The following is a 27,891-nucleotide window of genomic DNA, read 5'->3' on the forward strand; positions in this document are numbered from 1 at the left end:
CATACAGCTATAAAACCATTCTAAAATACACAGGAATCATGCAGTCTCAAAATCCAGCTATCTGAAAAACTGGAACGGCATCAGTTCAGCCTTGCAGTTATGGGCATACAATGCCATACACTTAACATTTAATTAACAATTAACAGAATAAAGCCTGTACTAACCTGTAGTGAGGAGGGGGCAGCTGCTGAATGACATCGTGAATTTTAACCAAACGCTCTTCATCCGTAGCAGCAGAAACAGCATCCTGGAACAATGCAGTAAATGCTTTAGAAGCAAATAGGGCTGGAAACCCGCCACAGCATATTGGACTGTATGGACAGTGTACAGCTCTGCCATACTGAGATGGTTCGTTGACCTCTCTACCGTCCAAGAAACGTCTTTCTTCGGAGACTGCACCGGTCCACTGCGGCACCGAACTCCCTGTTTTGAAATGGCAGGATGCTAACAATGATCGGGAACCTGGCATGCGCGCTGCCCGAGCTGGACTGGTGTTAAACTGGTAATCCTGGACAGGTGCGTTTTGGGTTTCTATAAAAACCCCAACTTACTTACTTAAACAAACCGTAGCCAAAGAAAGGTGTAAGGAAGACGGGTCTGGCGGGCTGCTGGATCCTGCTCAGTCTATCTCCACGTGGCACGCGTAGATGACGCACAGGCCATGCCGAGAGCCCCCAGGAGGTAGCAAACAAAAGGCATCATTGCCTCGTACTTACCGAGAACTTTTCATAGAGCTGATACGTAAGCAGAGGGTTTGGCAGTTCCCGGAAGTACAGCTTGCAGAGGGAGCCCACGCAGTGGATATCTTGGATGTAAATATCCTTCGTTAAGTCGGGAATCTGCTCAGAATCAAACTCGTGGCTGCAGATGAGAACAGAAAGATGGGCGGTGGGGGGTTTGAAAGGAAGGAAGAAAAAAATAAACCCACCACAACAAATTACAGTCAGAAAAAGCAAGCGCCTGGTTTACAGGAAAAAAAATATTTAGTAGCCAAAGCCACACGAGTCATGTTTGCGGAGCTGCTAGCTTTCATTTTTCCAAAATGAGATATTCATTTTTTTGGGGGGGAGGGGAGGCATTTTTTCAGTTAGTTTTTACATCTGATTGATTGGCTAGTCTGCACATCACTGTTCCTGGAACAGGGCAGACGCTTCACAAAGTCTTCAGAGATTGTTTTCTAAGACTGCAGAGGCAATCTGAACATTCAGCTCCCCAGAGTGCTGACTGGGAGCTGCCTGCAGGAAGAGTCCCCACCGGTCGGAATGAAAGCTGCTGCCCCTTTGCACATCGAAGGCCTGGAAACAGAAATGCTAAAGCAGCGCTGAACACCAGCGCCCGCGACCAGCTGCTGCACGTGGACACGACTGTGTGCAGGATATTGCTTGGGTACAAGCTGGCGAGCTGGGCAGGCCTCTTCCCCAGGATGGAGAGAGCCAGGAACCACATGAAGAAAGTCCCTGAGCATTCCCGTGGTTTTCAGAAAGAGCAAGAAAAACCAAAATCACATTTAAGAAATAAAAGCTGAGCTCAGAAAGCCAAGGCTGGCTCACTGCTGGAACAGGCGCATGGAAATTGCTGTTTCAAATTAACAGGAAAGCTTGGAGGGGCTAGCGCGGTGAGTCAGGCCGCAGGGAGCTGCGCGAACACGGCTGCTCTAGCCGAAGCTCGGTTTCCCTACAACCGTCTTTGAGCTGTAAACCAAGCTGCTGACTGTCGTTGCAGGGACTCACCCTGTCTCCACTACAACCACAACACTGCCTGGCTGGGACACGGGAAGAGCGCAGGGACGGTGCCCCAAGCAGGCCCCAGTTTGTGACGCCGAAGATAAACCGTGCTTTGCAACCTCTGCAGCCAAGCGCGCATCCCTTCTTACAAGGGCCGAGAGGGGCTCCCTTCCYGCCCTGGGCAAGGCGGCTGTCTTTCCTGGGCAAGCTGTTTGTACTACTGCAGACAGGAGGAGGCAGAAGAGGTCTCCTAAGAACCTCTGCACGGAGGCAGACAAGTGAACAGTCCCAGTTCCTCGTCCCAAAGGCAGCACATAAGGAGGAAATAAAGGTTTTTGTTTTCCCAAACGGATGGATTCCCTGTAGCCACAGACCTCAGTGCTCAGTATATACTGCTCCCACAGGCATCTTCTGACTCATCACTTACTCACTCACTCGTATTTGGAAGAGAAACTTACTTAATTTCCTGCACTTGGCTCCACAGAAGAAGAGGGAATGCAGAAGGGAGATCAGGGAAAGGCACCAAACCCCACTTTTGACATTATCCTCCCCACGCAAATAAACTAAGCCTTGACTGAAATTTTCTGGCCATATCCTGCCTTGCTCCAGCACATTTTTTTCCTGGGAAAAAATCCCAAGCCATATTAGCTAGATCTAGCCTTGTAGCAGGAGGCGAAGGGGGGAGAAAGGGTGCCCTATGTCYGGTCTTTTCTCTGTGCATCTATGCGGATTGTCAAGAACTACATGTTATTTCTTCTGATCCCCAGAAGAAGACTTTGTTAGTAGCAGAATTCAAGTTCACAGTATCTCTAGAAAAGCCAGATCTAGAATACAGGATTAAACAGACCAAATTCAACACTCACTCACTCGCCCGACAGCCAAATAAAGGCAGCTACTGCACTATGCACTACTGAAGAGCCAACCTTTGTCTTGGAGTAGTTCTCCCACGTGGAATACCTAACTTGGTGTCCAACAAAAACCCTCTAAATCCAAGAGATTCGGTTCTTCTCCAATTTGAAAATTCAGAACAGTTGCTGATTTATAAGGCTATTGCAGATCTAGCTTTGAAATGGGCTTAACGATCTGTTAATCAAGCACTTTTACGAAAATCTGCAGCAATTTAAATGAACAACARGAACAGTGACTACAACTTACGCCGTGTACCGTTCCTTTCGTCTCTGTAACATCTCGGAAAATTAAAAATAGGCTGTCACTCCATTCTCCGTACTATACCAGGGCATTATGCAATGAAAGTTTTAGAAAACCATTTTTAAAGCACCTTGGGAGAACATCAAAAGAGAAAAATGGTCTTGGCAACACCCAGGCRAAAAAAGGACTAGAGGAGAGATTAGAAAGGATAGTCCGGCAAAAGTCAAAATGGAGAAGTAAAGTCATGTAACTGGAGTATGGACTAATGTTTTATTCTGCAGACTCGGTTGTGGCCAACGGCCTCTGGGACGGCTACAGTTAGTCTCCAGGGTCTGCACCTCACAGCCTGAGGAGCAGATTCAAGATGTTACTTGCTGTGCTAGGAAAGCTAATAAGCACATCCGCACGCGGGTTCCTAGAGTGACCGTCCCAGTTCAGGGCGGTCAGTTTAACTTGGGAATACCTGGTAGAAGGCGGCTACGCTTTGTATGGAAACTGCCCCTTTGCTGACTCCGAGAGATTGGGGGGGGGGGGACATCCTGCTGGGTCTCTTCACGACAGAAAAATGCACACTAAACGAGGGGAGGAAAAACAGCTTCACAGAAGGATGGAGACTCTTTACTTTGATGAGACTGGCTCCTCGCGCACCTGGCCTGCCTCTGCACAGTCGTGCAGCCTGCCAACGCCGCCCACCAAGAACTACGCAAGCACTTCTCCACGCGTTACGAGTTAATTCCTAATACACCAGGAGTCCAAAGCAACAAGAACTACCAGCTGCTAAAAAAGGGCTCCAAGAGCAAGCGAAAACACGGATGAAATTTCACAGCAAAGATCCTAGARCCTTCTGCTACTCTATCCTGAAGGAAAACTTCCTGCCAAATGAAGTCTAGTGAACAGCTCTGTGTTCCTCTAAAAGACGCCTCCACAACAGTAACAGTCCCCACAGACCCTTCCTGTAGGTACATATGGCACGCACGCTGGAACGGCTGCCTCCCAGCTGCCACAGCGCGAGCTGCTGAAAGCACGGCATCGAGACCTCGCACGCGTTGAGACCTCGCACGCGTCGAGACCTCGCACGCGCCTCCTTCGGCCCGTACAAGCGCGTTCGTCAAAGGCAGCGCCCTTACCGTAGTTTCTGGATGTTGGATGCGATCCCGGACAGACGATATATTCCATCCACAATGCCATGCTTCTCGATGAATTCAGTGCAGCTCTTGAGGACCTGGGGGACTAAAGAAAAAGAGTCATTAGTTAGTTCAGCGTGTTGCTAAGTCCTAGCCCAGGCTGCAGTCTTGTCAGGTCCCATAAACTAAGCCCAACTGTGTCACTGTTTTAGTTCCCCCGTAGAGGAGAAAGTGCGTAGGAGATGATAGAACTGCAGGAGCCGGTGGTGAAACCGGTCGGAGGTGCTCTCTGCCTTAAAGAAATGCCAAGATAGGGTGCAATGGAGAAGAGCGGATCACTCTGGAAAAACTCTGTTCTGATCAGGCAGAGACAGCGTACAGCCATCGCTACTCCCACAAGAGCTGAATCCAGTATCCAGGAGAGCTATAAAACTGAGTAAATACGTTCTCGTTGGYCAGAAGACTTCGTTCACCTACGCTGCTTGGTTTAAGTGAATGTAAGTGTTAAAGAGATGCTACTTTCTGCCCCAGGGTCAGCTGAGTTTTTGTAACTGCTAATTTGATCCCCAGTGTCTATTAGAGCATGACTGGATTTAGATAGCTACACAACATACCACACTCTCAGAAACTGCAGGAAGACCCGGGTATGACAGAAAGGAAAAAAATAAGCCCAGAGAATATAATTAGGTGTCAAGTTAATATTCAAGCCACTTCACCAACTAATTCCTTACAGTTGACTTTTCAGGCTCATGGCACATCCACCGCCTGAGCTATCTGTCCATCCTCACAGGTCTAAGGAGGAGCAAATCACTTTATTTGTAAGAGGGAGATAAAACTGCTGTGAATGCAGAGAGAAGATCAGGATTGAGCTCTTCTGTGCATCACCAAATCTCCATGGAAATGCTCACATCTTTGTGGATTCCTCTGGAAACCACCTTTTTGCCACAGCTCCTATGATAATCTAGATTTATTACTACATTAGATGCCAGATCTTATCCCTTTGCCACGCAACATTGATGCTGAATAGGTCATGTGGCAAATCCTCTTCTATCAAGCAGCAAATGCCATCTGCCAGTCTGCCCCTCTAAGCGCCCCTGAGCTGAGATGCTCTACGCTTTCCCTTCCCCAGGAACTTCACTGCTTTGCTTCCGCCCCTCCCCGCCTGCCTTACAGCAAACAGTCAAATACACTAGCGAGAGCTAGAGAAAAGACTCATTTTAAATRGCTCCTTGGGAATCAGCGGATGCATCTTGGGTTAAGGGCGCATCTGCTCTGCACTAGAGAACTGCACAGAACCAAACCTGTAAATGCGTGTGGCATATCGATCACGTAGGTCCAGCAGTATTAGATTAGGCCTTGGTCCTGAGATACAGGATGCCCCAAGAAACCGAGGGAGGGTCAAAACGTAGTCAGCTAGACACCAGTCGCGTGCTACTAGCATTTACGGTCTCTCACGCTGTTTTCCGTAGCAAGGTGCAGACTGCTGGGCAAACAGAGCCTGGAGAGGGGCGAACGGCACCATCTATCGCAGCGAAGACAAACGGCAAGGTTTTAACGCTGACACGCTGAAATCAGTAGCACCCATTGAAAGAAAGCAAACAAGTAACAGCTCATTCCCTGCCTGCCTAGTTCTTACCGTGCTCCTCTAGGGGAGGCTGAYGGCATCTGAGGACGGTGGCAGCCTACAGAGCCAACTCTCCTCTTTCTCTGCGTACCATGGATGCAGCTAGACACCTGCCTCCGCTTCCTAACGGAGGGACCATGCCGCAGGGAACAAACTCCGCGCCTTTGCAAGGCGTTACGCGTCTGGGGTTTATCTGGCTGTGCAAACAAACAGCGTGGTAAGAACAGTCACATTTATGTCACGTTCATCTGAAGAGCAACCTGTTGTGCAAATGTGAATCAGGTCAAGGGAGAAGGGATGRGATGTAGCAACAACGGCACGCTTCCCAAACTGGCTTATTTGCCATTGACRATCCCAGGCATAGCTCAAAGAATTAACATGCACTGAAACAACTCTAGCACGCTTATTCTACATGTTTTGTTTTCTAATCTGCTTACCAGGATATCTCCTCTTTAAGCTAAATACATTATTCCAGCAGTACAGATGTTTTGGAGGAATTCTGCATGGCTGGAGAAGTGACTAAGTTGCAAGAAGAGCCACAATCATACTTGTGGCCTGGAAGGATCATTTGGTTTTTCCGATTTTTGAACAAACATGAAACTTAGTGATTACATGCGCATTTAATTCCCCTCTTCTCTTTGAATCCCAAACCCTCCACCCATATAGGTGCCCGTGCATGTGTACATGTACGTGTGTGTGTGTGTGTGTGTGTGTGTAGGAGCAGTATCTATTACCATCTAAATGAAATGGGAGGATGACAATACAGACTAAAACTGAATTTTGCTCATGTGAGGTGTGCCAAGACATCATCTCGTGACTTTTTGAGGAACCTATGTCTATTACCTGTCTCCTGCCCTATAGGGAACTTCTCAGTGTTCAGGCTCTGAACACTGGATCCAAAACCAGTTACCAGTTACCTACCTTCTGGATCCAAACCAGTTACCAGATTTGAAACAGAAAGGTATCTTTTCTGTCGCCTCTAGATTCCCAGGTTGCTGCATCACAGAGGGAAACTGCTAGCGATTTCTTCTCGTATACTTCACCATTTACACCAGAAGTCCTATTAATATTAGTCAGTTATTACGGTTTGCTGCAATGGAAAGGACCAGACCTGGTGACCTATGCGGTTTGAAATAACAGCCAGAAAGGCTCAGACCAAAGATGCATCTAGATCAGACTCCTGTTGCTGACAGCGGCCGTGAGCAGGCTGCTTCGGAAGAGACACGAGAAGAGGACGAGGATACAGCGACACCTGCGCAGAACACTCTTCCACCCYCGCGATCCCCTGCTCAGGAAGCTTCCTTTGCCCAGAAGTGGTGGCTCCGTGTATAACTAACCCTATACGCAGCCCTTTCCAGTTCCATGTTCCCAGGCAAATAACGTAATTAATACGAGCTGCTTTTATTCTTTTTCTGAACAATCTCGTAYCGAACCACTGGCTCCAGATAATCTCTCTGCAGTGAAGTTGCTGAGTCAGCTGCAGGCTGCTAAAATCCACTGACAGTTGCTACGTTTAATCACCTCCCTCTCAATGAGATCTGAGCGCTGTGCACATCTTCTGTTCCAAAATCAGTCACCTTCTTCCATCCCTCGTTCTCTACCTTCTCTGCATCTAATAACCGGTAGCTGTGGGAATCAAAGTGCAAAAGCTGGAAATGTGGTKGCACTACCAAGGAAAACTCGCATCTCTGATCACCGTCGTAGCAAAATGAGTTTCTTCAGTTCATTCCTGAGCATCTCTCAGYTAGGTTGAAAGGTTTATTGCATCTCCTAGGGCTCATCTGTAGACTTTAGCTCACTGAATGAACTGGTTAATTCTTTCCCATTAATGGGAAGCAGAAGTTTTATGGTTTTCATTCTTAATAACATTTAGACTCATCTTTAAATCAGGCACTTTTCCTCTCCTATAACCGTGCCTTTATTTTTTTTCCCCCTTTTTAATCTTCTGTAACATTCCCACCCTGGGTTCGGGGAAGATTTTTGTTTTTATTTTTTTAGCACATTATTGGAATCAGAATTATTTGTTCAGCCTGGGGAATGAGGCCTCCCATCAAGCTCCCCTCCAGCGGTTCGTTTCCACAGTATTACAGCAGTAAGGTGACCCGCCAGGCAAGCCAGGCCTTTTGGCTGGTTAATGGGCCATATCACATTGAAATGCAGCTGCTCAGCTGAATTCCAAACATAGCAAACAAACGCAGAAAGCTAAAGCACCAGCCCAACAGGAACAAGGAATGTGAAATAAAGTGCCCTGTGCGCTACCCTGAACCACCTAAGCCAAGGTAGCAACCTGGGCTGGTCTAACGCCACTTAGGAGGAATATGGAAAAAAAAAAAAAAACATCCAGCAACCCCCTGCGTGAAGCACTCTAACTTAACAGAGGTTAGTGGATCTGTTTATATGTTTTGAGCCACAGGAGTACAAATCCAAACAGTAAGCCACGAGAAGAGGCAGCTCACTCCGATTTGCCCAGGCTGCCTTGATACGGAGCGAGGGCAGACGGGCGCGTGCAGAGCACAAGGTGCCCTGACAACACGCCAGCGAAACGGTACGATCTGCCCCGCGGAGGTGCTCCCTGGCTAGCTGAGGCTTCGACAACCAAGTTTTAGACATCTAAAGTTGGCCAAATAAATCCCATCTCCTGCTCTGTATTAACAARTGATTATGTAAGAACTGAACGACGAGTATCTTCACCAGAAGCGATGCTGCTGTTCTTCAAACCCAGTCATTCTGCCTCCTACTTTTAGCTCAGTTTTGCAAAGAAATGTACATTTTTTTTTGCTAAAAACCATAAAAAACTGTATTAATATTTTACACTATAGATTTTTCTACAAACCTTGAAATTAGAAAACACAAGCCCAAATCTCACATTACCACAGCTTTTTTTTCTTTTTAATTCATCTTTGCTTCTCAGCTGGTTGGGTTGGGCCYCCCTTACTTCAAACTACCGATCTCTGAGGCTCCTCCCTCCACCTTACAGCACAAGACAGACAAGAAGTTCTTGTAAATCAGCACAAGACTAAGAGGTTAATGACTTCCTTTTTATTGCCCCATCCTGTAAGGGGCACCCTCTGCGCCACACAGGAAGTAGCCTGCACATGACATTTTATAAGCACACAGCCCCCACTGTCCCTGCATATTCAGAAAAAAATGACTTAAGAAAACTCTTGCCTCAGGTTCACTCCTAAATCTATGTCCTAAAGTTTGAACCACCGCGAGTAAGAGAGATATACAACACCAAGCAAARCTGACCTTCCTTCAAGATGCTCTCTTCCCAGTTTTCAAGAAGTGACCCACATTAAAATTACTTATGTTGTTGAGGAGCTGAAGTCCAATCTAGCTGCACTATTTCCTGGCACCATGCAACATTTTTATTTCAAAGTGTGACTTTTGTACTGTAAAATTCAAGATAATGGGAAAGGAGGTCATAAAACATGAGTCAACTACAAACACAGATACCATGCGGTGCCCATTTATGGAATCCGCCTCCGGCGCTGGACTCTGCTTTTCAAGACTGGAGTGTGTTTTCTATTTACGGTAGCTTAGCCAGAAACGGGGTAAAACCAAAGGGCAGGGTCCACGTTTCAGAAACATAAATCCCACTGCATTGCATCAAGCTAGAAAGGTAGTTAACCACGTGTTTTGAGCCTCCGTAACATCAGCGACATTCTCGATGCTGCTGGTACGTCTATCCTAAGACGCTAGAGAACTCGAGGCGTGCGAGCGCTGTGTGTACCGTGCTCATTTTTACTGCAGTTCAAAGATTGCAGCCTTCACAGGGCGTCCATCTGCGATACTGTATCCACCTCACTCTCTGGAGTCTGCTTTTTCGCTTTTAAGGAAAAACAAATAAATATATCCATGACTGGAAAAAAATATACTAGTAATTCCCTCCACGTGTAGAGTGTATATCGGTGTTATCTGTTCAGAGCATTAAATTCACTACAATAAAATGAGAGGGGAGAAAAAAAATACCCACATTAAGAGTGGGGTCAGGGGCAAGAGCGCAAGCAATTCCTGTGCAGCCTGCAACGTTTCTTCTCATGTTTGCTCTTCCTACAGCTGCAGTGTTTCGAAACGCAAATTAATGATCAACTCTCTGCCGTTTTCCGGGTCACTCAGGCATAAGGAATTTCTCTTCTCCCAGCTGTAGACAGCGTAAAAAGGAGGGGAGAGAGAAATCTCTCTTTCTTTACTGGAAGAGCTTGTGTTGCCTTCTCAGTTCTCCCGTTCTGCAACTGCTTCCCCCCAGACAAGTAATTCTCCCCTGGGACGCCACGTACCTCTTTGTAATGCTAACCCATACCCAATAATCTCGGGTTCCAGCAATCCAGAGGGCAGATGGTGAAGCAATAAAAGTGCCTGTTAAGTTTGGAAATTTGCCCCAAACAGCTCAAAACTGTTGGCCTTTTCAAGCATTGACTCACGTTTTCCACGAGTTTGCGTACCAGTGAACTCATCTGCAGAAGGCAGAATATTCTCTAGTCATCCGAACTTCGCGTCAGCTCTAGACATTGCTGTTTCGTGTTTAAACTGTTGCCGGGTTCATCTTTGATGTTAAAGGCACCCAAATCCCACAGACTTCATGATTTACAGAAGTTCGCGAGTGAATTAAAGCACCTTTTAGTTTCCAAACGTCTGGCATACTTAGGTTTGTGAAATTACGCAAACACAGCTAAGGAACAAAATAAATGTAGGAGATGCACACAGATTTACAGTTTTCATAAGGACAACTATTTACAAGGCTACTCGGATCTAGCATGCCAACCTGTATTAATACTTGAATAACTACTAGCCAATGTTTTATATTATGTTCTTAACCCTCCAAGAACTCTGCCAAYGTTAGAAATACACCCTCATACCACCTTGGAGGCAGATACGGACTATTAATCCAAATTTACAAATGTGGAGATGGATGCAGAGGTGTCAAGCCAGTTCCTTGAGGCCACAAAAGGTGCATGAGAGATGGGGTTTGAGCTCAAGACTGCCCAGCTCCCAGCAAACTGGCTGCAACATGTAAATCGTAATAAATTGTAAATTGCTCAACAAAGTAAAAGTGTTGAGATAGGACAGTATTTCTTCACTGCTTACAGTAAAACCAGCAAGAAATGATAAGGAATCCTAAGAAACAGATGTGATTAAGAATGGCTGGAATGCGCAAGGTGAATCACCAGTATGTGTCAGATCCTTACTTTTACTAATGATTTTTCAAGCACAAAACAAATCACCTCAGGAGGAGAAGAAAAGAGAAATATATCTCTCTGGCATGAAGCATATAATGAACTTAAAAAGTTTCAGGTAGTGGAAAAAAATGTACTGATGTTAAACCATATCCTCCCTAGCTATAAAACTGCTGCTTTGAGAACTCGGTTATAACCGAGTCCAGTTACAACTTCACATTAAGTAAACAAAATGTTCCAGTGCCCTTTTACAGTAAGTGCCGTTTACTACAAATTAGTTCTGTATTTCTCAACAGGACCATACCACAGAGAAAAACACTCTTAAAGGAGGCAGAACAAGATGACTTCCTAGATCATCAATATCTGCATTAAATAGGGTTATCAGGAAATACAAAATAAACCTGTGATTTGCAAGCTGTAGCCCTGTATAAAAATCCTGCACTTGTTTTATGTTTTATTTGCAGTTCTCTTTCCCCAAATATCTGGGGAAATAAAACAAAATTTATGGGATAAGTAAGCATGCACTATTTTTCCTGCTGTGCCAATGGGGAAGTTAGGATCCGCTGGTTTTTACATCCAATTTAGGGGAGACAGGGTGAATCACCCTTCAGACACACCAGTCTCGTTTAATGGACTACGGAGCGAAGTTAACTGACTTTAGACTTACACAACTAACTATTAAAGATTAAAGAAGATGAATCCCACTGCAAGGGACTTACCCAAAGTCCCACAAGAAGCATCTTAACAGAAAAGGGAAACGGAAACAGATCGTTTCAGAAATACCTCGTACTCGTCAGCTCCTTTCGGTATATACGTGCCTTAAGAGAGAGACAAAACTAAAAACAGGATACCAGATTTGAACCTATTTGGAGGTTTGAAACTTTTCAGTTCACATTCAAACTTTTCAGCTAGGATACACAGAAAATACCTATTAAAGTATGACAACGCCCAAAGGTCCTAAGTATCTAACACAGAGCTTTAGCCTCATCCACAGCCCGCCTTCATCTCAGCCGTTGTAATGGCCGTGGCCAATTTCATAGTTCTGATCCAAGTGAAATCCTTAACACACACACCATCTACCTTTGCTGTGTAGCAATTCAATAAACCTTTGTATAAGAACAAGAAGTTATTGCTTAAACAAATCTACTGATGTGTTGCCAGCATTCAAGTCGTAACAGTTCCACAAATACTTTGGGAACTAAACTCCAGGATTACTACACTTCAATGTGATGATTATTTGTTATTTGAATTACAGTGGGCCCAGGTCAAGTTTGAGGATCTATTTCTGACAGAAGGTCTGTAAATGTAAAAAATTTCTCCGAAGCAAAAATCTTGGATCAACATAGCTGGCTATTAAAGACAGCCTGAGTGGGGAGTCCACCATGGCCATCACAACTCGCATGAATTGGAAGTTCTTGGATTTCTGGGGCTGTCAGTGTTTACATTTAAAAGAAAGAAGGAATTTAAAGAGAGGAAGGAAAAAAGTAACAATTATTTATAAACATTTATAGTTTTCTACTAACTTCTCAGTGAAGTTTGCTTTACTTCTTTGCAACTTCATTCTCAGACGAGGAGGAGGAGGAGGAGTGGAAACTGTGCTAATTCACCCTCTAAGAGCTGAAACATCAAGAAAAACTGAAATAAAAAAAAGTAATAGTTTTCCTGAATTCCAAATCAGGGCTGTCTTCAAAGATGGCAAAGATCCAAAGACAGCCATTTAGATATTAAAATAATTAGCTAATAAAAGGGACTCCTCAAATTTGGGAACGAAAGAGACGACATATAGATTACAAAGCTTATCCTTGAGCTAAGGGGAACCAGATTTTTACAGATAGCTCCCTGCCAAGAYGTTGCCCAAGATCTCATTCCTTGTGCTACTCTGTTCTGGTAACAATATTCTTCTTATACTCAAATCTGTAGTAAGTTATCATCAAAAGCAACCAAAATCACCTAGCCAGGGGATCACTGGAAGGGAAAGATAACTCCAGAGAGCCCAGAACATGCTGTGGTGTCACCTGGATTCCCAAGGTGCTTTTAAGAAGCTTATCTGAAGAGCACAATTAACAGCATGAGAGAACAAAACCATCCCTTGTGAATGACTGTTGCGGGGTCCTGCTGCAAGATCATGTATCTGCTGTAATTTGATCTCCTAGGCAGTTCTGAAGAAACTCTGCCTTCCTTGGACTTTTTCTTTAATCTTACCCAACTTGTCCAAAATACCTGGCAATGAATTCGGGGAGCTGGGGATGAAGAGGAAGGGCAGAGAGGGAGAATCAGGTGTGTTAGGAAGTTTTGTCTTTCCAAGCATTTGATTTTTCAACCAAAAGCCAATTCCTCTTCCTGCTGATTGCACATTGCTGGTGTCTTCCAAAGGCATTCTCACAGATTTGAAAAGGAGCTGTCAAGCCTTTGAGATAGGGGAAACTTCTGGATTAAAGCCTAGTGCCATTTCTAAATCCATTTCTCCAGTTATGGAAGTTGATCACAACAAAGGCATAAAGAGGTTTAAAAACAACAACAACAACAACAAAGCCAGTTGCTTTTAGTCCACWAAATCCACTCTGAATACAGCTGATTTCACTGCACAGATTACATCATGAGACGAAGCACCTGATCGCTCTATTTTAGAGTATGCTAGGGTTAGCATGTACTCCCCTCTAATCACCACGAGAGAGATGATCATTTATCCAGGTGTCTTAAATGCAACAAGAATAGCTTCAGCATAGAAGAACTACCAGTATTTTCTACYTCGTTCCCCTGTAGGCCAGACAATTCCAGCACATTTTCCCCAGCAGCCTTTGTGCCTCTGTRCATAAAGGACGTTGTGAAGTAGCCCCTCTTGTGCCGCTCACACCTCTCCTGCTCCCAGAAGAACAACGTGGCTTTTCTCTGGCTCGCCGACCCTGTGCCAGACCCAGCGGAGCGGCGCGCTCACCCACTCCCATCCCGTCCGCTGGGGAGCGGAGGAGCTGGGCAGCTGAACCCAGCCCCCCTCAGTCCCKTGCATCCATCACTTGAACGGACGTACGAGGCTGGCAGAGCACCGGCACAGGACGGTGGATGTATCGGTTGTACCTTGGGAGCCTCAACCCAAATTTCCCATCACCATTAGTCCACGCGAGAGGTTGCAGCACCARAGAGAGAACGATGAACAGAAGATTCCAGTGAACCGCTCTGCTTTCGGACTGCAGCTACTCYACAATACAGTCATGTAAAAAGAGATGGTTGGACTTGATTTTTATCATCCATTTACACATAAACTTCCTACCCATACATTTCAAAACAGGGAAAAGTGAGGAAAAACAAGAGTTAAATGTCATAACCTTGGTCACATGCTCTTTCAGTCACAGYCAAGAGCTAACCCAGTTGTCTAATCGGCCGGCCTCTCTGCGCATCCRCGCGCAAAGTTTATACTAACCACATCACTGCAGATTCCTGCGACTGGCACTAACTCGCAAGCTGTGGAGAGCTCCATTCTGAAGTACTCTGAGGTACAAATGAGGATGTGGTACAGAGGCAGCAGTGCAGCATTTACCAACTCCCACACTAAGCAAACACAACCTTCTCTCTAATTGGGGYCAAGCTAAATTTAAGTTCAAATTGGTTTCCTTTTAGAGAAGAATTTAGAGGAAAAAAAGCTTATCCATCTCTACCTACAAAGGGAACGAAGGCTTTTCACTACTCAGGAATTACCCTGAATTTGCTGCATCTTGCAGCTCCTTAAAGCACACTGGCATGGCAGGTGTCAGCAAGGCTGAACCAACCGAGAACATCTCTCAAGGCGATGAAGAAACAGCTACTCCCTACCAAGCTTGGTCTGCTTCCAAATGACGCTTCATTGGCAGGGAAAGTATTCAAAACCTAGAAGGAGCCAACAAATGAATAACACACCAAAATTAAATGGAGACAGGCCTCTTAGGGCAGGCTCCATCGGCTCCACTGCGTGACTGYGGCTGACTGGACGAGCACTGTATAAACCAACATACTCAAAGGCAATATCATCACAGCCTTTACTAGATTTAGAGTAAAAATAACTCAGAAAGCCATCATCTCAAAATTGATTTTACTCCTGCAAGTGCTGGCCCAGAATTCACTATTTGCAGGTGACATGAAAGAGAAACACGAAGGACAGACTGCTGTTACTTTCTTTGGAAGCAACATGCCAGTGTCTGACGGCCTGGTGCAGCAGTCAGGGCTGGATTCCAGCTCTGAATCCTTTGTCCACTCTCTGTATAACCTCAGACAAATTGCTTAACTCCCCGACTCAGAAAAGGCCAAGGTTGCCTAAGCTCCAGCAACCAGAAGAGTGGGCTCAGGCTGGAGAGCTCGGTTCTGAACTCCGTTTACACAGCTACTAGTACCTGAGCTGCACCGGCCATTTCCAGACTGTCCTGAATAATCACACCCCAACCTGTCAAGATGAYGGATGGAGCCCTAATCTCAGATCTTGCACAGCCTTCCTGGTTGACTCTTGGTAAAATAATTAGGACCTAAATCCTGTCACCTTTCAGCATAATGTATTGTGGTTCCTAATGTCCATTTTCAAAAGTAGCTTAGAAAACACATAATTTTGAAAATATTATCCTCACATCTTCCCGTGAGACAGATCCTCATCTTTAAAAAACACTGCACTGATGCTTCCTTCCTCTCATTCTGCTCTCTTGTCTACAGGGRCCTTTGGGGAAGGACTGTTTCACAGCTCAGGAAGGTATAACTCCTTCTACGAAAGGGCCCCATCACTGTTTTGAGGGCTCAAGGCATTCGTTTATTAGAAACCAGAAAGAAAGAACAACCCCCACCCCCACCCCAGACACTAGCTGCCACAGTTGTCAGCCCAATAATCATTGCAATCCCCAGCATGAATCATCACAGTCACACATAAAAATTTAAGGTGCAGTACTCATCCCTACTGCTGTTACTGTAAACATTTGTTAAAATCTAGACCTCCCTCCCTCCATGCGGCTTGTTTACAGTCTTACATCTCAGGTTCAAACATGACAATTAAAAAAATGACAAACTGCATCCTCATCAAAAATGAAGAGGCAGTAGCAACAAGACTGTTTGCTCCACTCATCCTATCATACCTAGACACCCTCCCCTAAGGAGGAACTCAAGTAAACAGACCTGCTATGCCCTGAAGGTTAGCAGATGCAAGTTCTGTCATGCCAAGCCAAGAAGAATCCTTCAGAAAAGAGAACACTCTGCCTCGGTGTAAGACTATCAGCAGAAGCATCTTCACTCATCTCAATATGTGAGGTAAACGAAGATAAATGCTTTGCTGGACTGGAAAGCAGCGTGTACTGGAAGTGAAGCATGCATACGGAGCTTTGCAGGACAGTATCACCTGGACTCTTGTTCCATAGCAGTAAGACAGGTCACACTTCTGTGTCACCTCCCGCCTGTACATCTYATGCCAATTTACATCTCTTTCTAAAAGAGGCACAACTGAAGCAGAACGCCAGTGATACTTCCTTAGCCTGGAGAAAGACAGCAGGAGAAGAAAAAGCGCATGCATACTGCAGTAGGTAAAACATTGACTGTTTGTAAGCTCCCCAGCGAGTATAGAGACATGCTACRAATTCCATGCTCTTCTCCTAGCTAAGCAATCTGAGCCAGCTGCTTCAGCCAGTGTTCACTAAAATAAATGTTAATTTTGCTTCATCTTTTGCCCTCCCTTATTCCTTTTATTCTCTTGGTCTGTTCCTGTCTCTCACCATTTTGTATCAAAAACAAAAGCCCAGTTCTTGCAAAATTATTCTTGCTTCCTCAGGAAATACAACTTAACAGAAGAAAACACCTTTTTACTGTGAGGGTGATCAGACACTGGAACGGGTTGCCCAGAGAGGTTGTGGAGTCTCCATCTTTGGAGATACTCAAATTCATGGACAAGGCCTTGAGTAGGGGATTTGGACTAGAGACCTCCAGTGAGACCTTCCAACCTCAACAGTTCTGTGATATTAAACCAGCTCACTTAATTCARTGGAATTGCTTAGACAGCTAACTCATTCACAATCAAATTATTGCAGAAACAATAAAACCTAACCTCAGCTATCTAGCACAATTCTTGTCACATAACATATAAAAGGCAGTTTGCAGATGTTCAGATTGCAAGACTGAAACTGCTCTTGTTTCATGGTGTTATTTTCTCCTTCAGTGTGGCTGCATCTTTTGCATATTGAGCAGCAGCACACCAGAGTCAACACTGATCTAAATAATCTATGAACGTAATCCAACTGGATYCTCTTTGTTTTTCCTGAACTGAGATGTTTTATGGGTGTAATCCCAAAGCATTGCCAGAAGAGATCATGCATAGACTTGAGCTGAAGTATTCTGTGCTCCTATAAAAAAACTTTGTTTATATTCTGGTTATGAGGTGAAGGAACAGTCAATTAACTTTGCTCTGTGTGTAATTCAGCTTAGGTTCTCCTGTGACATCTCAATCCTCTTTCAACAGATCAGCATTACAGTTGGCTCCAAGGCTGAGGAACCTCAACACTAGAGAATGAGGGAATCTTAAAATGCTGTGCATGCACAGAACTTGATTCACTGGCACTCAGGAACGTCTCCACAAAACCAATCTCGGGGATTACATCACTTGGAATACAGGTCAGAGAGCTGAATCATACAGAAAAAAACAATCCTGCTGTGCGAAACGGAGACATGCCCCTGTTAGCAACATTCAAATTGGATCTGCTGCACTCCAGGGAGTTAGGAAAGAGTTATTAAATCAAGGTTGAAAGCAACTGGTAACTCCTTAGATGAAGAGACCTCGTTAATACAGCTCAGTCATAGTCACCCAGATACATGTGATGGGATGGGGAGTGACCAGGACAAGAAGTGAGCTACTAACTAGACACTGTCATACAGGAGCCACCAGGAGAGTTAGAATATTTTAGTCAGCTCAGGATTCGTCCTGTATTGCTAAGTAAAATGTTCACTTCCTAAAGCTAGAGGAAGAAGTCAGCACACAGAGCAGGGAGGAGTTTTAATTATTACATCCAACTAAAATGGACAGGACAAGGGAAAAGAATCCTCCTTCCCATTAATGAGCTCACTCTGCAGGTATGTCTCCTGCCCCCTAAGACTGCTCCACCAGAATGAATATAAAACCAGCTCTATAGCTACCTGGTGGTGTAATTACCTATTCCTGATCTTGTTCTTATGGGGGTTACAGTCTCAGCTTCTGTCTCCAAACTATCCAGTTTCTGGCTCTCTGATGCCTTTCAAGCCCCAGCAATAATTATCTCTACTGGTTCCAATTAACAAACCTATGAGCCTTGCCACAGTCCTGATTCCGTAAGAACAAGCTCATATTATTCACCAGCTGGTGGTAAATTACTTCATATCAGACAAGGGTGTACACACTGCTGTTACCAACAAAACACCCCCAAAATCTGGTGCATTAGGCAAAGAGCAAAAATACAAAACAGAACAACAAACTGACATAGCCCGACAGTAATGCTGTACTCATCTCTCATTTTCTGATGGCTTTAACTCTGGGTAAGCTGGCTACAGCCCAGCACTGCTCCATGCTGCCTTCCTAAATAACCCTCAGCATGGGCCATTTGTGCGAATGACCTCTGACAGCTAGTGAACTGTGAAAGAATTYTGAGTCCTCTGTTTGCTACTCAGCAATGCAGGTACCTCCCTGATTCCACATGAAACAAAGTTCATCCAAGGAAAAGTAATAACATTTTTTTTCTTGGAATGGACACCTTCTCCACTGCTTCCCCAAATTGCTGATGGGGAGGTGAAAGGGACAGAGAACAGAAAACAGAACAGAAAAATCAGTGTTACAGACTGAGAGAAAATATTCTGATGAAACAAAATACCCAGTTAATTCCTGTAAACATTGGGAAGCTGAGCGTGAGGCAGATGGAGGACCTATGCTGCAGACTGTACTACAATCATACAAAGTTAAGTGACTGAGACACAGATGTACAGACTTAACATACCAGTTACTACTTCTTCATTGACACAGATCACATAYCAAGTTTATTTCCATTCCAAAAAATATTTTTTACTTACTTGAAGGCTTCAAGAGGTTGAGAACCCATCTTTGGTAGTTCTGTCCATCCTCAGTGCGCTGACTTCAAAACACGATGCTTGCTTCTTATTAGGGTTACCCTCAGTTTATCTTTCAGCCATCAATTCTTGTTACGTATTTCTCTACTAGTACCAACAAGCACCTCACTAGACAGCATCAGCCTGAAATAAAATCCCCCAAGAGGAAGAGCTCAAGCACAGGTTGTTTCTTACCATCGTGGCCGGAGTTGAGAAGATGCTCTCCCAAATCACACCCGAACACCCTTTCCTTCAGGATCCCCCGCTGCTTTAGCTTCTGTTTCGTTGGGCGCGACTTCATGAATGTACGAAGGAAGGTGATAAGCTTGCCGTGTTTTTTTGACACTGCAAAACAAAATAAAGCAACCGCTTCATTTTAGATTTGGCTCAGTTGGGCAAGGCCAAGCATAACACATTCTACAGAAAATGTAAGGGCYGTAGCAATATTTACTGTTACTACAGTCCTTAGTAGTTTTCCCCAGGTCCAATACTGAGCAGAGACTTGGCTCTTCTAATTTTTGGTTAGTGCAGAAATAACAGAAGACAGCTGTAATGGAAGAATTTAACACACAGATCCGTTTATCTGCAAAGCAGTTTCAGGTGGGAGTACATGGAGAGCATTGCCACAGTACGCTGGCTGATGGGCAGCACCTCAAAGCTACAAACTGTCATCTCTGGCAAAAGGAAAAAGGCTAAGCTAACAAAAATCTTAATCTCTCATATAGTGACAAACATGGTGCACAGCCTATAAGAAGAACTAAATGTTTTGTTACCAGCTCTAGTGAACTGATAAAACTTAAGAGGATGTCGAGCTCTAGCAGCTACAGATTGGCCTTTCAACACAACGGCAACTGTAACGAGCCCCACCGTAGCCGTGGCGGTACAGTCAACTCCAGAGCATTACTAACTCCCAGAGTCTTTTCAAGATACTGCAAGATGAAATAACTGCTGTCTTTTATGTAGTAAAGCACTGCTGATTGGAAGAGATGCAATTTACCCCTTGCAGAAAACCTACGAACAGTCTACCAAGAGAGGGCAAAGTCAGTCAGGAGTCTTCTCTCCAAACCTTCTTCCCTGTTTCTCTAAATGATGCTGCTTGATCTCTGCGTTACACTAGTAAAGTCACTGTGTTAAAACCATCCAGTCCCATTAAGGAGCATAATCCATACTCAAACCAAATGGGGACCAGCACAGGCAAGTGCCCTTCTGTGGGAGGGGAGGGAGCACCACAGATAAATCACAGGCAAACGGGGCAGATAGGCCGGCCAGAGGCTTGAATCAGAAGCAAAACCGCCCTTGAATGTCAACTTTTCTTCAGGAGGCTCCCTCTGAAAGCAGCAGGGTGACACAAAAGGGCTCTGGCTTCCCCAACAAAAGTGCCATTGTATACATGATTTAAAGGCAATTTAGCTTCAACAGAAGAGCTCTATTAAAAAGAACAAATCGCCAGGTATAAAAGGACCTGCTTTGTGAGGAGGCTTTTACAGCTCCAGGAAGCTCTGCAAGGCAATGTGAGCAGTCAGCCTGCCCGCGCTCCTGCCCAGCTACCAGAGAGGAAAGACAACTGTGTATTTCACCGGCATTAAAACGCCAAGTCCTGTAATCAAATTCCGGCAGAGCAACACTATTCCAAACAAAGGACAAAGCACCGACGGACCCTGGGGACAGCGGCGCGTTTCGCCAGTGTCGCTACCGCTCGGTCGTAGGAGCTACCTGGAAGTTCTGCGAGCAGCTTTGGCACTCGGCAGAAGAGACCCGTGCAGCAACGCTTCGTACAGGCAGGCAGGACGTTTTTCAGCCAAACGACATGAAAAACCTTGTCCCAAGAACAAGGCTGTATCACGCTATACTTCATGCTATTTTAATCCCTCTATTTCACCAGGTATTGATGTAGTCTTTCTATTTATAATAAGCCTAATCCAAAAGCCCTTAAAATATTTCCATTTATAGGAAGAAGGTAGAGTTCTACTTTTGGATAAAGTCCCTCTTTCTTCTCATTTTGCATTCCTTAGGCATCACCATGTGTCACCAATGAAAAAAAAATCATATATCTGCCTGATATTTTTAAGTCTTTCCCTATCTGACACCACGTATGACTGCGGATATTTGACATAAACCAGAGGAAAACACGTAACACCCCTCTCATCCACACGCACTTCTTTCTACTTTTCCCCCAGGTTGGTTATTTAGAGGACAGAGGTTTCAGTGTTGTTAAGACGATTTAAGTGCAAGCTAAGCGGAGAAGACCTCTTCCCTCACCCGGCCCTGGCGGCACGTCTCTGCCTCTGCCGTGGTGGCCTCTGAGACGCGAGCTCCAGTAAGTGCCGGCATAACCTCAGGGAAGGCTGTGGGACGGTGCCTGCTGTCAGCTACCCTCGAGGCCAGTTCAGTTGTACGGCGAATCCGCTCTGCTGGCGCAKTTGATAATCTGAATCGCCTGCTCTGCTGTTCGGCCGGCAAAGCAATCGGCACTGAGTGTAGATGCAGGAATCTCCTTGGGGTTACAGAGCAGACCGCGGGCCCGTCTCAACTACTCTCTTCCTGCCCCCCTAACACAAACACGTCCAGCAACCATAGAAAATAATCAGTAAGGAAAATGATATTGGGAARCCACGACAATTGGAGACTACAAATAAACTATTTCACTGCCTTTTTCAACTGGAGTTCAAGTTTGGTGCATGGGGAAGCAWCTATTTAAACACAGTCTGTAGTATGGTCTCATACTGACTCTCACTTCTAGCTGGTCTTGCTTCCTAGAGTACATTGAAGCTGCTCCTGGCGAGAGCCAAGAAAGCTTGCAACAGCATATTGCTTCCTGGTTCACTTACTGCTGATTTTGCCTTCGGGCTGGGTCACCTCTGATCCGAAGCAGGGCAGGAGAAACGACAGAAGGTGCCATGCAAATTACTGTGGCGCAAGCTCTTAGCAGCACGGCTCCATGCCGACCGGCAGCAGGCAAACGCACCGAATACCTCACTTCCCAAAGCTCCAGCAAACCCCACGCCTTCGTTCTCAACAGTCAAAACCAAACCACTGAACAAAATGCAGACACACTGAGCATGACAAGCTGCGACTGGGGGGGGGGGGGAAGTTAATTAAAAAAAAGCTTTTGGTTTCATAGGGGCTTTTTTTTTTTAGTTACATACAATAAATGAACAGATACTGCTGATACACTGAGCAAAGTCAGGGTAGATTTCAATGGTATCCATCATAATAGTAAAATAACAGGGCTCATTTATCATCTCCTATCAGCACTGCTCAAAAATAAACGGAGGCACAGCCGAATCCTGACCTGCCTGGAATTTCAAAGGGTTAACACCCCTAGGCTCCTTCGGTATCTCTAGGACAGCTGACAGACACTCTTACAATACTCTGCCAAATAAAGCAATTACTAATACATATGTATTTGTCTGAATCATTTCACAGAGACTGCGTATGATTCTTCACAAAGTGCCTTGCCTGACAAGTTTAATGAAAAACAAACCCATCAGGTAATGGATTTAAACATGGAGAAAATGCATCCAATCCAAGCAGAAATCCTGCCACAGCTGGCAACCAGGTCAGCAAGTGAGTTCTGAGTTTCACCTTAGGCAATAAAAAAAAGAAAAGGTCCAAGGGATACAGTTCTGTGGTGCAAGGATGTACTTTCTTGTATTTATATGTTTAATTCAATTACCAGAAAGGAGAGCTGAGTTTTCAAATCAGAGTAAGCTTCTTCTGCTTTTAAGCCACAGAGTGCAGGTTAAAGTAATAGCTCTGTTTTCTGCATCCTTAAGTAGCCTCCTACAAACACACTCCCGTCCTGTAACGGCGTTGACTATCCACGGCCCCATCGGGGCAATGCCCGAGCAGCCTGCACAAACACCTGCATGGTTCCTCGGATCACCACTTTCCCTTACCRGTCCCCTCTGAATCCCTGCCTACTCTCTGCGAGCAATTCGCAGGCTAAATCAGCTTCAGAGATTTATGCATACGCGAGAACGRTTCCCTGATAAGCCAAGTTAGACTTCCTCTAGGTGGAAGAATAAACAAAACAGTAAGAAAACCCAAGCAGCCATCTCTGCTGACAGGTTATAAAAAACCAGGAGGTGTTCGATAATGATTATGTACAAGAGYACAGGAGGCCGTCAGGTATGCCTTTTTGTGCCAAAAGCAATAAAGGGAAATATTTCAATCCTGCTTCCAAGTCCTCTGGCATCATTTGACCCTCAAATCAGCAATGCATCCTAAGAGATTTCATTTTCTGTGTCATTTGTGCTTATACTAAGTTACTACAGCAGCCCCAGTTTCTGTTTAAACACTAATGCCAAGGTTGCTACCAAGAATCCTGCAGAATAAATGTCTTCTGCTCTAAAACACTATGACAGGCATCACAGAAATAAATCCAGCCAATAAAGTATTATTACTAGGAGACAATTCCCCCAATTTTACAGGATTGCTACAGTCAGAGAGATGGTGCTCAATTAACAACTGGGAAAAGGAAAGCTAAACAAGATTACACAAAACCCCTAATATTTATGCATATTACTCTCAACCTCACATTCAATCACTACAAAACAAATCGTTTACTAAGAAACTGAGGGTTTCCTAGAAGGAGCGGGAATCGATCTTCCTCGGACGGCAGGTTTGGCCAAGGATCCTGGCCCGCACAAGCAAAGGCAAATTCTCCATCTGGCTGGGGAAAAGAAAACAACAAAAAAAGCCCAAAACACCCACAACCTGAGGCTGGACTACTTTTAGAAGTTTTGCTGGCATGAATCTGTCAATTAGGAGTGTGAAAAAATATCACACCCTTAGTTGACATAGCTGTGCTGGCCAAAGCCTTCATGTAGTGGGAAGGGAGGGAAGGAAAAAAAAAAAAAAAAAAAACCTTCTGCCAAGCAGTTTATTGCATTTTTGGGAAACTGCCACACATTGTAACTCCCTGGGGAAGGTTTATCGATCAATCTATGCCACTGTTGCCATACCACCAAGCTTTGCCATGTAACCAAGGCCTCAATTTCCCCGACGTTGATAAAAACTATTAAACGACGATTACTTCGTTAAAAGTAGTGCTCRTTGAGCCTAACGCAGCAGACTGAAGAGGCACTTCAGCATCTGCTCTGTGCAGTTAGTTACTGGAGAAACGTGGCCGCCACGAGCTGATTCCAAGCAGTTTCGTGGCAGCTAAATTTCTAAAACGTAGTATTTAATTCTAACAGTTGCCCAAGCTGTTGGTCACGAAGGTAAAAGAAGGGAGAAGAACAGCAGCCCCATGGCTCTTGCGAYCAAGGAAAAAGAAACATCCAGCAGATTTGAACTCAACCCGTGCACACTTCTTTACGCGTGCGAAGGAGGCAGGCGCTGGCTCGCGGCCACCCGGGCCCCACCACCACGCTTCGAAGCGGGGACCCACGCCAAAGGACATCCCCTCCAACCCACCGCCCGCGCCCTGGCGACTCACTGCACCCACACCAGGGGAAACCCACCCAAACCAAAGCAAGAAGCGCCCCTGTCTTATTTCTTGTTGCTATCGCCGATATTTGGGGTTGGAACTCAGGCCTAGGCAAAATCCTCCTCGCGGGACTGTTGATGCTCATCTCTTCTAGCACAGGATTAACAAACTTTGTGTCTGCGAGTAAATCTTAGCGCACGTGTACTGACCCGCGTTCTCAGCGCAYGGCCAGCGTGTTCCTTTCTCCCGCTATTAGCGGAGACTTTACCCACCACGGAACACAGCCGGCCCCCGCCGAGGAGGCACCGCGGTGCTAAGGTCCAAAGCAAGAACATGTGCAGCTGCAGAGGTTAAAATATACAAACAAGCTGCAAKAGCCGGTCACAAAATCAAAGACGGAAAAAGGTGTGGGAATGTCCTTAAGAAAAAGGGGGTGGGGGAGTCCGGGTTACAGTAAGTCACAAAGTATGTTAGAAGTGATTAACTTCTGTATCATTAGATTAAAAAAAACCTATTATCACAAGACCCAGCCTGGAATAAGCACATTATTTCCTGCTCTTGTGAGCGCACCGTAACGGCAGTGATAAAGTAGGTCGTTAAAACTGGTATGCAATGTTGCTGCTCTTATTTACCATATCTAGTAAGAGGGAAGGGGCACCCATTCCCGCTTCTGCCCAAGGTGCTRTAGCCATCCTTTGGGCAGTATCTCTAAGCTACAACAAAACTAGAGCAGCTCTTCTTTGTGCCTGCTGACACCAGCCTTTGGCTGGAGTTTGAGTACTGACTGTTACCTTGGTTAGCACAGGAACATCTGGCATCAGCGACCGACTGCAGCTTGGCAACTAACTTGGTGCATTTTCAGTCCCAGATTTTACAACCATCTCTGCYAGCTTCTGCTGCATTTGTGTCTAATCAGTCCTTTACCAGAGAGAGGAGATAGCAAACTCAAAAGCAAATGTTGTATCTGATCAGCAGCACTGACTGCTTTCAACATGATTTATTTGATATGAATATACATATCTGTGATGATATGCATGAGGATCATCTACAGCTTGAACTGTTTGGAGAAAGCTTCTATTATCTCWATGAGAAAACATGTAGAAGAGCCATGATCACTGCTATTAACAACAACACAAACTCTCCCTACGCACTCCATTTATAACGGTGCTGCCAAACTGACTATGTATAGCGAGATGAGACTCTTGTCTGCAAGGCTGGCTAGCTGTAGAAGTCAGTCACCTACACAGATAGGCAAGTTTGGTACCAGGAAATCTGTATTATCTTCCACGCTAAAAAGACATCTGATCTTTTCATAGACTCTAAGGCCAGGAGGGAGCATTAAATTAATGACCTGACCTTCTGATCAAACAGACCATAGGACATCTCTGAATTAATTCTCTGAAGTAGAGCATACCTACCCCGAGGGAAACAGTGCATGGGAAGGACTTCTAAATCACAGCTGAGGGCTAACTGAGAAAGGTGAGAGACTTCAGAGGTACCAGGGTTGACAAGGTCAGTCTATTAATTCTATTAACAGGTTTGGATTGTATTTGAAAAAAAAAAACAGTGCTGATTGATACAGACTGTTGACAACGCAGCGGGGAGGGGCTTCGGCGAGGTAACACAAGATCCTCAAGGGCTTGCGATTGGAGCAAGGAAATAGTAATAGATGCGGCTGCAGTTCAAAGGACAAAGAGTTATCAGAGGCCAAAACTGGAAAAAGAGGGGGAGCTGCAAGCAAAGTGATAGAGATGAGGGTATTCAGTGCACAAGGCAGTAGCATCAGCAGCTGGGGTGACATGAAAGAGGTTACAAGGCCAATAGCAGGAGTAGGAGACAAGTGGAGAAAACTAGAAAATGCAGAGCTTGGAGGAAAAAAGCAAAGAGATACCTGCAATATCTTGTTTCTGCCCTTCTCATTCATAGCATGCTTTGCTAAACCTCTGCACATTGCAGTAGAGATTAATGCAGTTCTTTTGCTTATCTCTCTCACCTTGGGGATTAATGATCCTTTTGAAAATTAAGTTCTGACTCAGGCAACTGTATTAGTAGCACAGCTAAGCATCTGATCTGTCCAGCAGGGAGGCAGTGTTGGTCTTTCACCTGTGTTCAGTTATCACGGTCATTTGACTGGGCATGCCCAAGCACACACTAAACTCATATACATGTAAGCCCTTGAAATTAAAAGGTGCTGAAGCCTTAGTGAAACACTAAATTTGCTCTAAAGAGAAATTACAGTTCACATTCTTTAATACTTGCACAGCTCATACAGTTTGAGAAGACATCCCATTTTAGAACAACCCCTAAGGTTGGCAGCTTCTTACCTTGAATCTCAAGTGGTGCAGTAGCATTACAGAGAGCACCAGCACCAACCAGACAATTGTATATTAAATACTCTTCAGATACTTGCAAATAAGTATGTCAGAAGGGATAGTCGAGAGCCAGGATGTCACCTAAGTCATCTCTCTACACCAATGCAGTTTCAACTCTACCTCAGCCAACTCTGCCAGAAGTTTATCCAACTCAACAGTCTGCAGTGATGAAACCACCACATTCCTGGAGGTCATTACTTTAGCAGTTAACTTGTCCTTGCAGACAGAGTATGCTTATGGCTGACCTCAACCTCCCTTTAATACAACCTAAACCAAACCCCATCTATAGCACACATTGCTTCAGAGGAGGAGAGAATCAACTGTTCTCAATCTCATACTTACTGGAAGACTCATCATAAACTGCCTTTGCTCTCCCTTATTCTTACTGCCTGTAAAACACCAGTCATATTCCATGCAGGATTCTTCCTCGAYGAAAAGGGTTCAAAACAGGTCTAAATGAAGTTACAGTGTGACTTCTTGAGCCTCATCCACACTATTTCTACTTCCAATAAAGATGGTAATGCTGCAGAAGATTCCAAAAATCTGACAGTAACCACAATCGATCCTGAGTAACAGGCAGCTCAGAGCTTCCACTGCCCATTCAAACATAGTCCAGCCCAATCCTGACATCAGTTAAACCAGGATAACCGGAGTGACTGCAGTAAAGTCACTCCAGTTTTGCAGGGCAACAGCATGCTCGGCTTTGTTGATGGGAGGAGACAAGTGATGAAAAAAGATCCGACACAAACCAGCACACAACAAAAGATGATTAATTAGGAGTTTGGCAGCCGTACAAAGGAGCCCCGTGATGGATTTGAAAGGGTGTTTGCTCTTATCAGAGGCCTTGGGAAGACACTGAGAAAAGAACCCCGTAATTCCATCARGAAGGAATACGAGCAATCCATCTGGAGAAAGGAGGCGGCGGAGGTCGAAGCGCAATACCTCCCTTCTCTTAAACCACATGGCACAGGCATTAATTCGATCCTCATCTTAGAAACTCTTCTGAAGTATGCGGTACTCCCAGTAGGACAAGTAACAGTATTGCTACGCTCCCAATCCCTTCACAAAAGATTCACATCTCTATTTTAATTAGCTGGAGGGCAGTTGTTTACCATCCCGACTAGCTACATCCAAATTACCGTGCCCTTCTGTTTCAATACTGATACCGTTGTTCTTTTTCTATTTACAGCTCTGACTTTCTCAACTGTATCTACTTTAACCAT

General features: G+C 45.0%; 1 protein-coding gene across 4 annotated transcripts in view; it reads right to left on the reverse strand.

Annotated features, from left to right (window-relative positions):
* ARHGAP32 (Rho GTPase activating protein 32) overlaps nucleotides 1-27,891 on the reverse strand; it is a 193,947-nt gene that overhangs the window by 15,476 nt on the left and 150,580 nt on the right. For all 4 annotated transcript variants that reach the window (XM_085316757.1, XM_085316756.1, XM_085316755.1 and 1 more), the window contains 4 exons: nucleotides 19,058-19,207; nucleotides 4,001-4,103; nucleotides 717-861; nucleotides 165-247 (listed from right to left, as the gene is read on the reverse strand). In XM_085316757.1, coding sequence (XP_085172883.1) covers nucleotides 165-247; nucleotides 717-861; nucleotides 4,001-4,103; nucleotides 19,058-19,207 — 481 coding nt within the window. The remainder of the gene's footprint in view (nucleotides 1-164; nucleotides 248-716; nucleotides 862-4,000; nucleotides 4,104-19,057; nucleotides 19,208-27,891) is intronic.

This window comes from Rhea americana, unplaced genomic scaffold (genome assembly GCF_003343005.1).
Source record: "Rhea americana isolate MKP2758 unplaced genomic scaffold, rheAme1 scaffold_48, whole genome shotgun sequence".
Lineage (NCBI taxonomy): Eukaryota > Metazoa > Chordata > Aves > Rheiformes > Rheidae > Rhea > Rhea americana.